The sequence below is a fragment of the Schistocerca americana genome, chromosome 5 (assembly GCF_021461395.2).
Source record: "Schistocerca americana isolate TAMUIC-IGC-003095 chromosome 5, iqSchAmer2.1, whole genome shotgun sequence".
Classification (NCBI taxonomy): Eukaryota; Metazoa; Arthropoda; class Insecta; order Orthoptera; family Acrididae; genus Schistocerca; species Schistocerca americana.
The window spans coordinates 388,139,811-388,155,142 of record NC_060123.1 but is presented as its reverse complement, the minus strand read 5'-3'; the positions used below and the strand labels follow the sequence as shown (position 1 = coordinate 388,155,142).

The following is a 15,332-nucleotide window of genomic DNA, read 5'->3' as shown; positions in this document are numbered from 1 at the left end:
TAGTCATGTAGTGTTTGCAAAGATAGACCCCGTCATGGACATCGGGAGTGAAATTGCGCTTCATGTAGCCTACGGCACACAGTTTGAGTCGCAACACGACGTCCTGTGGCTCCACGAAAAGCATTATTCAACATGGTGGCGTTGCTCTCAGGGTTCCTCCTAGCCATAATCCGTAGGTACCGGTCATCCACTGTAGCGGTAGCCCTTGAGCGGCCTGAGCGAGGCATGTAATCGATAGTTCCTGTCTCTCCGTATCTCCTCCATGCCTGAACAACATCGCTTTGGTTGACTCCGAGACGCCTGGACACTTCCCTTGTTGAGAGCTCTTCCTGCCACAAAGTAACAATGCGGACGCGATCGAACCGCGGTATTGACCGTCTAGACACGGTTGAACTACAGACAACACGAGCCGTGTACCTCCTTCCTGGTGGAATGACTGGAACTGATTGGTTGTCGGACCCCCTCCGTCTAATAGGCGCTGCTCATGCATGGTTGTTTACATCTTTGCGCGGGTTTAGTGACATCTCTGAACAGTCAAAGGGACTGTGTCTGTGATAGAATATCCACAACGACTGTCTTCAGAAGTTCTGGGAACTGGGGTGATGCAAAACTTTTTTTGATCTCAAGTCTATGCACTTTGATCGGGAAGGATAACGGGAGGGGGGGCGGGGCTTTTGTTATTTTCACGGTGAATGACGAAATAGTTGTGAGATTTCGCGGAGTAACTATGGGTGCACGTGCTTCTGGCTTTTTTTTTGACACTAATTCTAAATTGATTCGTCTGTCTGTTCGGTGGGGACAGATGCGAGTTTGGTTTGCAAAGTGTTGTTTCAAAAAGGGGGCAGGAGGGAAAATTACTTGCCAGAGGCAAGGAAAACTTTGGTACAGCTCTATGAAATCCGTGAAAAATTCATGAGTCCAGTGTCGTAAGTTCGCCATTTTCTTTCGCCACTACACACAATAAAATAACAGTTTTCACACCCTAGTGACCGAGAGTGCTACTTGTCCACGACAACTTGATGATTTTGCTGGTGCTGCGAGAAGTGGAGCAAATCGGCACTAGTTGAAAGACGCTCAATTGTCTCCGAGCGCTGCGAACTTAAGCCGCCCCTAGACGCGTAGTATTAACTGTACACATTGAAAGACTTGTATCCACTAGCAAATAACTTTTGCATGCGTTTGCAGAGGTGTTTACATCAAAAAGACTTACTCAGATTTACTTCTTGAAACCGTTGGAGCAAATTAACTTCAGGAACTTGCTGTAAGTACTAGTTGCAGAAGTGCTTCCACTACAGTCGTGTTGTCAGATAGACAAGTGGAAGTTTACATTGTCGTGCTTAAAAACCATAGTAATCGCCAACGTTGTTGCATTATTATTAAGGAATAAAAATCGTTATGAAACACAAAAATAAAGAGACAGAAGAAAAGAAACGTTAGGTTGATGAAAATGATGCAGTGGAGTACATGTTGATGTTATCAAGAAATGCTGTTGAATAAATTAAAATCAGAGGACTTAACTTAGATTAAAAACTTTCAGAGACTGTCGTATGCAAATTTCGAACATATCTTGTCTATTGTACAGTCACATATTCGATAACAGTAGACTTTCCCTTCTGGTGAAACAAATCTATTGGTAAATTCATGCCACACTTCCGTGGTTGGCGATGCCAATTATACCTGTTTAGGGGTTCCAGTGGTACATTTGTTTATCGTGGACAAATAGTAGACTGACAGTGGAGCTAGATTTGAACGATACGACTGACGTGCGCCAGTATGCACTGAGTGTCGGCAGTCTTGCATGTCCACAAAACTCCAGCCCGTCAATCTTTCAAGCTTCATTGAGTTCATGCAAGACTGTCAAACTTCCGTCTACACGTAACGTTTTATTTCACAAATCTGACATGATCATGCAAAACTGGCGACAAAACGGTGCGTGTGGATAATGCTTTACGTCCAGATGTTTAAAAGACCTGACTGTCAAGCAGGACATTGGGAATGCTGTATCCGAACATTACAGGTTTGATCTTCCTGTTCAGCTGCATCTTACATTTTTCACCTTCTTCACACGAACTAGAAATTTTGTCTATGTCGTCTTGTATCTTCATACAGTCACTCAATTTCGACACGTTGCTGTACACCACGGCATCATCAGCAAACAACCGCAAATTGCTGCCCATCCTGTTGGCGAAATCATTCATGTGCGTAGAGAACAACAGTGGTCCTAGCACAGATCCCTGAGGCGCTCCTGACGATATCCTTCTCTCTGATGAGGACTCGCCATCGAGGACAACATCCTCGGATCTATTATTTAAGAAGTCTTCGAGCCACTCACATATCTGTGAACTTATTCCACATGCTCGTACTTTAATTAACCGCCTGCAATGGGGCACCATGTCAAATGCTTTCCGGAAATATAGAATGTGGAATCCGCCCCTTGCTCTTCGTCCATAGTTCTCAGTAAATCGTATGAGAAAATGGAAAGCCGATTATCGCACAAGCTATGCTTTCTAGAACCATGTTGACTTGTAGATATAAGCTTTTCAGTCTCAAGAAAGTTTATTATATTCGAACTGAGAATATGTTCAAGGATTCTGCAACAAACAGAAGTTACGGATATTGGCCTGTAATTTTGCAAGTCCGTTCTTTTACGTTTGTTGCAAGAGAGTTGCCCAGAAAGTAATGGACCGAATTTTTTTTCTCAGCTGTAAACACTGCTACGAATGCGAAAAGTTACGTATGTAACTATGTTATTTCAAGTCTCCTGATTGCACAAGCCAAGTTTCCGTCACTTCCGAGTGATAGCGTAGCTGTAGAACAGTTTCAAAATGGCTTCTGTAGGTGATGTACGCTAGAAGCAACGTGCAGTTACTAAATTTCTCACTGCAGAGAAAGAAACTGTGGGGAATATTCACAAACGATTGTGTAAAATCTATGGAGCATCTGCTGTCGACGGAAATACTGTACAGTTAGTCCCTGGGCACGGAGGGTGAGGTCATCAGAAGGTGGTTTGGCAGAGCTCCACGATTTGCAGCGGTCGGGGAGACCATCCACGGTTGTCACACCTGACATCCCTGACCTAGCCCCCTCAGATTCTCACTTGTTTGGGTCATTAAAGAATGCCATTCGTGGAAGACATTTTGAGGACGATGAGGCGAGGATTCACACAGTGAAGCACTAACTCCGCCACCAGGACAAGGATTGGTACCGACAGGGCATGCACGCCCTTGTTCCGCACTGGAGAAAGGCCATAGAACGGGATGGAGATTACGTGGAAAAATATGGTGTGTGGATAAAAATACCATTCTTCCGTGTGTGTAATTCTTACTATGTTCAATAAAGAATTGTCGAAGAAAAAAATGCAGTGCATTATTTTCTGGGCAACCCTCGTATAATGGAGTCGCCTGCGCTTTTTCCAAACGCTTGGGACTTTGTGCTGGGCGAGAGATTCACGGTAAATGCAAGATAGGTAAGGGACTAATGCCGTGGAGTACTCTTTGTAAAATCGAACTGGGATTCCATCCGGACCTGCTTATTTGCTTTCAAATCTTTCATGTGTTTGTCTGCGCCAGGTATGCGTGTATGCACATAACGCTGCAGTGAGCTAATAAAATAAAAGGAAGCTGCTCATAGGGGACCTGAATATTTTGTAATATTTACTTGCAGCTGAGTAACGGTCGGGCAATTACATCCGATATAGTCAGACCCAATAAACTAGGTGCAGTTATCAGTGTTGTCTGTTTGTTAAGAGCCAGGGCCTTATTACCGCAGAATTATCGACTTTCAGTGGTCTCGGCAACTTTCTAAATAAATTGTTTCTGTCCTGAGGGCGTACAGTTCCTGATTTTGGGAAAAGTGAGTAGCTGAGAGTAAGTGACCATAATTACGCAACAGAATATGTGGATAACCTTCCAACGCTGTTTTACCAAGAGCATTAATTGCACAAAGGGGTGGCGATGATATTTGTGGCAAAATGGTAACCTCTGTCATTAAAAAGTACCGTTTCGTATAATGATAGACAGTGAAATGTGCCAAGGGAATGACTTTCACAAAATGGATGAAAACAAAGAAATGAATTGAATGATAATAAGTAAAAAAGCTGGCTGGGTGCGAGTAGGACTTGTACTGTAAAGGTTCCGTACAAACTTGAGTATGTATATACGACACAGTTCATCCATCCCAGAAGTCGAGAATCTCGACGATATTGGCATGTTATCGACATTGATACTGGCACAGTAACTGTTTCAATCGTCAACGTAGTTGTTGCTTCCACCTGTGACGTTGCTTTGATCGATTTGAAAGGCCGCGCTGAAACACAGGAATGGCTGGTTACATCTGTGACGTTCGTACACGCCCATTGGCTGAGTAGCCGGTCTCCACCCAACCAGTGGGTTCATCTTGTAAACAAATGTGCGACAGAGCTAAGCGTCCCTTCAGTCGAGGCGGAGGCGTTTGTTGTGTTGGATGCTAAAGCAGCAATACTCGCTTATATTAAAAACAGTCCGTGCCTTTGTTTATGGTCATTTAAATGCACTCAAATAGTGTGTTAAATTAGTTAGGCCAATATGCTTGGTACATTGCGAAGAAGCTGTGCAGCCTTGCTTAAACAACAAAGCCCAGAAATTGGACGAGGATTTAGACAGTCTTGCGCTTTCAGAAGTGACGATGGACTTACAGGAAAAGACAGTAGTGGTTATACCTACGGTGCAAGACAGCAAAATGGCTTTCGCCGTAAAACGGAGATTTTGAGAAGGCATCCAAGGTACGTAATTCAGAAAGTGTATGAAGGATGATTTACTATTATTGAAAGAAGGAGCCAACTACACAATGTTTCGAATTTTAGTCACTATATAATGACGGCACTTGAACACACAGGACTTACATTTTTTAGCAGTTTTAAAGATTTAAAATTCCTCATATATTTTTTGCATTGCCGGTACCTACTTTTTATGCATTAATCTGTTTAACTGCAAAGAGAACCTGGCAATGTTGAAGCTGCATCGTCTCATGAAAAACCAGCAGCCACCAAAACACAAATTTCACTTGCCGAAGTCATTACAGTGAATTAGCAAAAATTCTGTCTTGTGTGTAGCTTCCCCTCCCTACGAAACGGTGCGACGTATATAAACTGCATGGTTATTCCGGCACCAGAATGCAGTGACGCAGATGTTTAGATAACGTTACGCACAGTGTGTGCTTACTCTCTAATGTGAACAAAAGTCTCCTCATTTCCATACGTTACGGTAGGCATTGCTTTGCGGATGCATTAATGGTGAAACATGGGCATTCGACTGCACAGTAAGAAAACCTAGTGATAAGCTGAAACCCCTAGTTATTAGGGTGACCAAAGCCACCGAGTATGATGCCTAAATTTACAATCCAACCCGCAATGTGTTTTCGAAAAGACCAAGTGCGATGTTCACCTGCTCTGATTTAAAATCGGTTTCGATTTCAAGAAAGCAGGTCATAGGTATTATAATATGATCACTATACAAATCAAGTACGACGAAACAAAATAATTCTGCAGTCTGCACTTTGCAGAACGTATAGATACTGACAAAGCTGAGAGCTTTGTTACGTATCTACTTTCTACCAACATTCTGGTGTTCACTGTATGAAAGAACAATAGTTTTCATAGGTTTATAATATTTTGTGATTTAGTGTTCTTTGATCACATCATTCATATAGTGGCTTGCCTCCATATTAAAACTGTAGATTAAATTTGTTAATGTATGTTACAGAACTTTATCCAAATTAACACAGGGAATCCACTTTCACACACTCCATCTTTAATACTTAATTTCAGAGGACTATCCACTGCACACTCTTCAACTGCAGTCCCACTTGCAGCTTGTGCAACTGCTGTTACCAAAGATGAAAGCAGGGAGTTCATGGCCCTCTTTCCGGATGTTGTCCGGGATTTGACGGATGCTGGAAGACACTTAGATGTTCCGGAAGTTACAAAATGGTTTGCCAAGGTACAATCATTTTAACTTCAAAATCTTGTAATTTCTCACACTTTGTAACTTAACACTATATGCTGAATTTAAGAGAAGACCATATACTCAGATCCTGTAGAAGTGCCTAACTTCGGAGTTAAGCTGATATCTTTCTCCTAGTCATGTCCTGTTGTTTTGTAAATATGCTGATTGTGCAGGGCACAGACTGCTGTTAGTTACCACTGATACTGAGAGGCCTTGAGTGCTGCTGTAATTTTTTATCTGACTGAGCCGATGTAGTAGACAAAGCCAACAGCCTGAATTACTGTACATTCATCGTCATTCCAATACTGCTGGGAGATTTCATGGTGACTCATGTTACATTTTGAAATCAGTGTTTTATTATGTTGACTTGTTATCAATCTATAAACCCATATTTTCTTTTGTAAATCATCGTCATAAATTGTGTTATTCGGGCAAAGATTGTGAACTGTTATTTAAGCAGGGACGAGCATTAAAATTAAAGAACAAGAATGTAATTTATGTTGTGACTCATATTACAAATTTGGGACATCCTATTCCTAATGTGCATTTTAGGTCAAAAGTGTCCTCAAACTATAAGGAGTATGAATCTGGTTTTTATCACAGAAAATGCATATTAGGTAGGCATTCGAATGACAGAGTTACAGATTTCTAAAAATATTTATACCATGTGAAATACTGTAATATATTGAAAAAGGTGCGTGACTAATATTACGTGACTCATGTTACTTGCTACTTCTTGTTGGAAAACTTTTATCCTGCAAGCAGAGAAATGAAAATATGACATTATGTGCCAAATAATATAAACTTAACATTAACATTTCACTTTTCAAACACTATGAAAAATTATAAGAGCATGACATATGGGAAAATGAATTGCAAATTCAAGTCAGAGAACTGGAAATATCCTCTTGCATTGACATCATCATTTATAATTTCATCACATTTTACAGGTCATTTCCAATAGTGACCAGCACATTCAGTTGTACTGATTAAGTAAGAATTTCGAGAAACTGCATGTACTTCTCCAGCATTGAATTTACTGTCATATTCTACTTTGTACCAATCTCCAATATTCACACTTTCTGTAGTTTCTTCAGTATGATGATCTGCAGCAGCAAACTTCTTTAGAGACAGCAGATATGTTTGTAGTACCCCATTCTTGCACTGAAAGCAGTTAATCCACTTTATGTTTGGTACTGATGGTGCTGAAGGAAATATTTGAGCCAGATTAAGTTTCACATTGATTCGTCAAATTCCATCAATAGATACGTGAAAAACCTGCATAGTTGTGATACTTGCAGCTACTGGAGTGAAAATTGATGATGCATCACCTACTATGAATTTTCGCTTTTTTACTGCATTCCGCACTAACTATTCTGCAATTGCACCAATTCCATCTACGGAGCTCCTTGACCATGGGATGTAGCAAGTAAGTTCCAATTTTCCACATTATGAAATGATTGAAATTGAGGTACAGCAGTAGTAATATATTTGTTTTTAAACTGTGAGGCACATCCATCTGACCAAATTTAAACTACCTTCAAATTTCCAGGTATAGTTGACAGTACCTTGCTTATGTTGCCTATGTTTTCTAACACTCCCAATTTTTAGCTCTTCTTTCTTCTAATAACAGTCCTTGCTTAAGTTGACTCAACTGTAGAAACTTTTGTTTCTGCTTCTGCTGGGTTTTTTGAACTTCTTAAATTCTTCATATTTTCCTTCACTCTTTAACTTTTCACTGCAAGAAATTATGTACAGATTGATCGAGGAGAACAGAGTGCTAGCTGATAAGCTGGGAAATTAAAAATGTTAACAAAGAGGTAAGTGCCCTAGATTATATCAAACCAGGTGCTCCCATTGACCAAGTACTTTAACAGTAACAGGTACTTCTCAAAAAATAACCAGAGAAGAGTACATTGTGATCTGTGCTGTGTCAATGGACACTGCACACAATGAAGGTTTGCATGCTGCTAATGTGTTTAGAACAGCTCTAAATCACCTGAAGCATTCTAACGGCATTGTAGTTGTTCTTCAACACACGCATGACTTAATACAATTCTCATGTGTAAGTAAGCAGGAATGGCTAAAAATAGGCATTAAGCAGAAATATGCAGCAGTTTTGCAAATATTCATAGGATTAAAGCTCAGAAATTTGTAGAGAACTTTACACCACTCATGAACTTCACCTCAACTGGGGTGGGAAAAATCATGTAGCTATAATAATTTTGTGATGTAAGTGCAAATGCAAGGAACAAAGGCCTATTAGATTTGAATGAGGAGTGTGCCACTACACAAGAAAATTGTAGGACTGGGTATAGGCAGACTATTTTGGACAACTGACTGGTAAAAAAAGAAAAGAAAAGGTAAACATGCTTCTTCCCAGTCTTATCAGTGCGTGGAAACAGACCCAATTGGAGAAATGGGCAGTTGAAAATACCATGCACAGGCCTTCAACTGAAACTTATTTTTTAGAGAAAACGATGTAACTGCTGCTGCTAAACAAAAACTGGCAATTTATCACCAGAACATTAGAGTTCTCTGCAGTAAGATCAATGGACTTATAATCAATATCCATAAGCCACGAGGTATAGATTATACCCATGTTCTGTGCTTTAGTGAGCACCATAATAATTCTAGTATAGAAAAACTTGAGCTAAATAATTATTGCTTAGCAATATCATTTTGTAGAAATTTTTAAGAAAGAGGTGGTTGCCATTTATGTTAAAAGACCATATCCCATGTAGAGCAATTGATGTGCAGAATTATTGTTTAGAACAACATTTGGAGGTGTGTCCCATAGAATTGTTTTTGAATAACTCCCATATATTAGTAGTAACAGTGTACAGATTACCTTCAGGGAACAATATAGAAGAAGTTAGATGCCCTCCCTAGGTGATACAACTACCAGGCAAATCCTGAATGGTTTCTCTGACCATAGCGAATAAAGATTCACTATAAATAGTGCAAGTATCTATGAGAATGATAGTGGCTCCAATTGGAAAACAGATAGGACAATTAATGGTGAAACTATTTAGACTTCTAAATGACATCTCCAAGCCACACACTGGAGACCACTGTATAATTTTAAAAATACCAATTCCGAGTACAGTCTTTTCAGTAATGAAGTGGCACTGATATTTGATAGTACCCTCTCAAAAAATATATAAAACCCAAACCACAAAACATACCAAAAGCCCTGGATACCCGCTGGTATTAAGATTGCACGCAAAAGCAACAAGAGCTGTACATTGCCACAAAAAATTCAGATAACCACAACCAGCTAAATCACTATAAAAATACTGTAAAATACTATATGAAGTTATTCAGAAGTCAAAAAGTTTGTATCTGTGTTCCAGAATTAATAAATCTAATAACAAAGTCAAAACAGTATGGGAAGTGATAAGGAGTGAGACTGGCAAAAATTACCTCAGTAGACAAGTACAAAATCAAGAGACTGTGGCAAAAACTATTAATGAGCACTTTTTGTGTTTCTGAGAAAACAGGACACAATGGCTCCTTAGAAGAGGCCTTAAAAATACTGAAAGGTCATTTCCAAATTTCAATAGAGCACATAGGTATAGCCCCTATAACAGTACATGAAGTAATAAAAACCATTATTTCTTTAAAAAGCAAAAATTCAACTGGTGTCGACAACCTCTCCAGCAAGCTGCTGAAAGTCTGCTGCAATCAGTTCTGTAAAGTCCTAGCTCATATATTCAACGCCTCTCTGAAACAATATTCAATGTCTCTCTGAAACAAAGTATCTTCCCAGATAGGATGAAGTACGCTATTGTGAAGCCACTCTGTAAAAAAGGTGATGCCTCAGATGTACAAACCATCATGCTGTCTCTCTTTTGACTACATTTTCTGAAGTCGCCAAAAAATTAATATATGCATTTTCAGAGAAGGTATCTGTACAACCAAAGCTATATTTTCTTTTACCAACAACATTTTGGAATGCCTTGAAAAGAAGACATTGCCTGTGGGCATATTCTGTGATCTGTCTAAGGCCTTCAACTGTGTCAATCATGCAATACTTACAGAGAAAGCATCCCACTATGGACTCTGAGGACAAATGGGCGACTGCCTCAAATTGTATCTACAGGGCAGACAATAGAAAATAGTATTAGATTGTAACAATACGCAGGTAGGAGGGGTAGAGTCAGACTGGGTAACAGTAAGTTACGCGATTTCACAATGTTCTGTCCGTGGTCCACTACTATTTCTCATACATATCAATGACCTACCTTTGTCCTCTAACAAAGCAAGCAACTTTACAATGTCTGCAGATGACACAAGTATTGTGATAGACAGCAAGACATCCCCTGATCTAGAATTAAATGCAACCAATTACTTGAGGACTTTCTGAATTGGTTCACAGTAAATTACGTTCATTTCCATTCTGGTCACAAAAGCCCACAGGAGGTAAACATTGGACACAAGAGCCAGCAGCCACACAGGGTAAAATTTTGAAATTCTTGGGCATACATATAACAAGCTTAACTGGGAAAACCACATCCATTAAACCCTGAAAAGGGTTAGTTCAGCAACATTTGCCATCTGGATAATTGCCAAAATTGGAGGCATCAGTATCTCAAAATTTGCATGCTTTGGCTACTTCTGTTAATTTATGTATTGTGGAATAATCTTCAGGGGCAATTCACCACTGTCAAAAAAAGTCTTTACACGTCAGAAAAAGGTTGTCCGAATTTTGTGTGGAGTGCCACCAAGTACCTCATCTCGCAACATTCTTAAACAAATTGGAATACTAACCACTACTTCACAAACTTCTTTTCAATCATGACATTCATGGTTCATAATTCTTCTTGGTATTAAACAAATGAAACTGACCATCATCATAACACAAGAAGGAAATGTGACATACACTGTGACCTGAAAAATTTGTCTCTGGTGCGAACACGCATAAAATACATGACCACAAAATCTTCAATGCACTTCCAAGTAATATTAAGTGTCTATAAGGTAATAAGGTACTATTGCTCATGAATTTAATGTGGATTTATTGAAAATCTCTGTCAGGGAACAATTATTGCAGTCGTAACACTATCATTTAATTTAGTTCCTACTGTGAACTTTGCAGCTAGGTTACATAAATGCTCTGAGACTGCAATTGATAATATTTTTGTAGACAAATCTAGGGGAAAAAGTCATATCACAAAACCAATAGTAAATGGACTATCTGATCGTGGCATGCAGCATCTTGTGTTAAATGTTGAAACTTGTCAGGATAAAAAATCTATTAAATCTGAGTACAGGTGGGTAAAAATAAGTCAAAAATTGAGAAATTCAGGAAATTGTTCAAAGACATGAACTGGATATAGATGTTTACAGTACTTCTGACTCAAATGGAGAATACAAAGCATTCATTAATAAAGTTAACTCCTCTTTCAAAAATTGTTTTTTCATAAAGGTAACTTAAATCACACAGAAGTCAAAAAGTAAACCGTGGAATACACAAGGAATGAAGATATCATGTGGGACAAAAAGGAGACTGTTTCTACTATCTAGGAACAGCTCTGGTGTTAGAATTGTAAAGCATTACAAAGAATACTCTAAAATATTGAAGCAAGTAATCCATAAATCAAAGCAGCTTTATTATGAGAAAAAGATAATTACATCAGGTAACAAAATAAAAACTGTTTGGGATATAGTGAAGACAGAGGCAGGTGGGACCAAAAAGAAAGAGGAACAGATAGCTCAAAAATAAATGAGACATTGGTTACAAATGCATGTAGTGTTGAAAACTCTCGAACAGGTAGTTCATTTCTGTCTCTGGCGACTTGGGGTTACCAGGTTCAGTGAACAATGCAATGGAGTATCTGAGACCAGTCCTTAAAAATAACTTCGGTAAAATGGAAATGACACGTCTCCCAAAGAAGTAGTATCCATCATAAAATCTTCAAAATGTAAGTATTCCTGTGGATATGATAACATATCAACAAAGTTAATTAAAGAATGCTCAAGCGAGTTGAGTTCAGTCTTAAGTTATTTATGGAATCAAACTCTTATCAGCGGAACATTTCCAGACTGGTCAAAATATGCTGAAGTCTCTTTACAAGAAGAGGGGTAAAGAGATATCATCAAACTATCGACCAATTTCACATTTGCTGGCTTTCTCAAAAATATTTGAAAAGGTTGTGTTCAAGCATTTCCTTAAGCATCTGACTGAAAATAATACATTGTCCAAGTCACAGTTTGAATTTCTTAAGGGTTCTGATATAGAGAGAGCTATTTACACTTAACAGTGAGAATGTACTTAATTCATTAGATAATAAATTAGAGGCTACTGTCATTTTCTGTGACCTGTCAAAAGCTTTTGACTGTGTGAACCACGACATTCTCTTAAGTAAATTAGAATATTGTGGTGTCACTGGCAATGCTGCAAAATGGTTCGAGTCTTATCTACCTAACAGGAAACAAAGGGTGTTGTTGCAAAATACCTGTGCAGTAAGCAGTCAGTCTTTATCTGACTGGGAATTAATTACATGTGGTGTTCCTAAGGTTCCATCTTGTGTCCATTGCTTTTTCTTGTGTACATTAATGACATCTCATCTGTAATATTACCAGATGCTAAGTTTGTTTTGTTTGCAGATGATACAAACATTGCAATAAGTAGCAAGTCAAGTACAGATTTAGAAGTAGCTGCTAATCAAATTTTCACTGTCATTAAACTGTGAGAAGACCCACTATATGCAATTCAGAACTTGTAAGAGATTTCCTTCCAGCATGTGTATAACATAAGAAGGCATGCAGATCAAAAAGGTTGACAGTCTTACATTTCTGGGATTACAACTCGATATTAAATTCAGTTGGGAAGGGCATACCACAGAATTGTTTAAGTGCCTAAAGAAGTCTGTATTTGCAGTGAGAATTATGTCAGATGTAGGAGATATAAATATAACAAAACTTGCATACTTTGCTTACCTTCGTTCTGTTATGTTATACGAGATCATATTCTGGGGTAACTCATCAAACCGAGAAAAAGTTTTTAGGGTGCAAAAGCATATGATAAGAATCATTTGTGGTGTAAATTCAAGAACATCATGTAGAAACCTGTTCAAGGAACTTGGTATTCTAACCACTGCTTCTCAGTATATTCATTCCTTAATGAAATTTGTTGCAAATAATATATCTTTATTTCCAACCCATAGTTCAATACATACTTTCAATACTAGTAATAAAAACAGTCTACATAAAGATCTAAAATCACTTACCTTGGTCCACAAAGGGAGCCATTATTCAGGAACACATAATCTCAATAAATTCCCAGCAACCATTACGCACGTGGTTTCAGATAAAGTGTGGTTTAAACAGAGTTTGAAAGACTTTTTGATAGGCATCTATTTCTACTCTACAGATGAATCTGTAGGGACTGTTAAGCCAGCTTAAGTAAAAATGTCTATTAGATTTCAGTTTTGACAGCACTTGGTCACAACAGTCAAGACTATAGTGTATAACAATGTTTCATTTTGACAGCGTGTGAATTCTGTAAATATTAGCTGTTCCAGTTTACCACATTGTATTCACTTATTTCAACAGTCTCCTGACAAATGATCAGGGTATTGAGTATTATATTCAAATGTTTTATGTTTTTATGTTATGCTTTCTGACATGTTCCATACCCACGAGAATCAACTCATTTTTTGCGTCTATGGAATGAAGACTGAACCTAACCTAACCTATTTAAAAGTAAGTTAAAGGAGTTCTTGCTTGAAAAAAGTTTCTACTCTCTAGAAGAATTGTACAGCAGAGATAGCCAAGATTATTTACCATGTATTGTTGTGTATTCCTGATTCAATATATCTTGTTGCTTTAATTAGATTAATTGGTGGTCTGTAACTCAAAAAGATGGTCATTTTTACTCTGTAAAAATTTGTGTAGACAAGATCTGAAAATTGTATCTTTACCTCTGTCTGTGAGTGTAATTATAGCTTAGTGATTGTGTTACTTTATTATTATTTTCAATGTGTTTTCTTAATCTTTTTTATTGTCCTGATGGAAACAAATGTAATAATGAACTAAATGATTTGACTTACTCTACCTTCATGTGTCACCACATAAAAATGGGTCTATGGACACACACACACACACACACACACACACACACACACACACACACATGAATGCCAACTGCAGCAGCTCAGATCAGAATGCCATCGGCATTGTGGCTTGAGCTGCTGGAGTTGGTGGTCGTGTGCGCTTGCTTGTACATATGAATGGTATGTGCTTCTCTTTTGCTGATGAAGACTGTGGCTGAAAGCTTTGTATAAGTGTCTTTTAATTGTGCCTGTATTCAATTTACTGCGTCTTCTTTCCAATAAGTAGCAAGCTATCTTTCCCTACTTTGTTGGTATTCCTATCTGGAGTTTTCAAGTTAATGAAAGTTTTACATAAGAGACATGAAGACTTCTGTAACTGTACTGTAACACAGGGATTTCTTTGCTTTCAGGGAATGCAGACTTTTACTTGCAAATTAACTAAAAATAATTATGAAACATTATTTTTCTGAGATGACAATTAAAACTTTATGGCTTATCCCTCATTAATGATGTGTGTTACTCATTATGTTTGTCCAAATACTTTTCAACTATGTATTATTCTGAAACAAGCAAACACTTGTGAGTAAAAGCAGCATATAGCTAGTGGACAATCTGTCAGGATACACTAATCTTATCTGTCTGTTGTTCTCAGTTTTAAAATTTTCTATGTAATTCCTTACTCCATGGTGTGGATTTCTGGAAGAGAAGTCTGATGTATATAAAGTGCTCTGAAATCTTACTAGTAAATATACCATAATAATTACATATTTAGACTTGCCATCAAAATGCTTAGTGCTTGAGATAGCCTTGCATATTAGTCTTTTTTCAAATGCTGTTTTTTATTCTATAAACTGCAGGATTCCCGAATATGTGATGGGCTTGAATTTATGCATAATGTTTTATTTTTATACAGCATTAATTAACTGTAATTTTATGTACAGCAGGCAGTAGTTTCATATACGCAACTGCACTATTTTATTTTTTCATGCACAATTCTTTTTTCATATAATTACAGGTTCTTCAATACAATGTTCCTGGTGGAAAGAAAAACCGTGGACTGGCTCTTGTGTATTCTTATCGTATGCTTACTCCAGAGAGTCAACGAACTGAAGAGAATATTCGTCTTGCGCAAATTATGGGCTGGTGTGTTGAAATGGTATGTATCGTTGTTCTTGTTAGTTCTTTAGAAGTACCATACTGTCTGCTGGATTATTTAATGCTTGTACGATAAGTAAACAGAAATTAGCTGCAAGTAGTTGTTTACTGTTAGCTGTATAAGATTACCATACCT

General features: G+C 38.1%; 1 protein-coding gene across 2 annotated transcripts in view; it reads left to right on the top strand.

Annotated features, from left to right (window-relative positions):
- Positions 1-4,404: 4,404 nt before the first annotated feature.
- The window catches only part of LOC124615393 (farnesyl pyrophosphate synthase-like), a 51,224-nt gene continuing 40,296 nt past the window's right edge, over positions 4,405-15,332 (top strand). Inside the window, exons 1-3 of one of the 2 annotated variants that reach the window (XM_047143220.1) lie at positions 4,405-4,759; positions 5,804-5,975; positions 15,057-15,197. In XM_047143220.1, the coding sequence (XP_046999176.1) occupies positions 4,563-4,759; positions 5,804-5,975; positions 15,057-15,197 (510 nt within the window). In that variant the 5' untranslated portion in view covers positions 4,405-4,562. Of the gene's footprint in view, positions 4,760-5,115; positions 5,241-5,803; positions 5,976-15,056; positions 15,198-15,332 lie in introns of those variants that run through there. The other variant, XM_047143221.1, reaches the window with a different exon arrangement.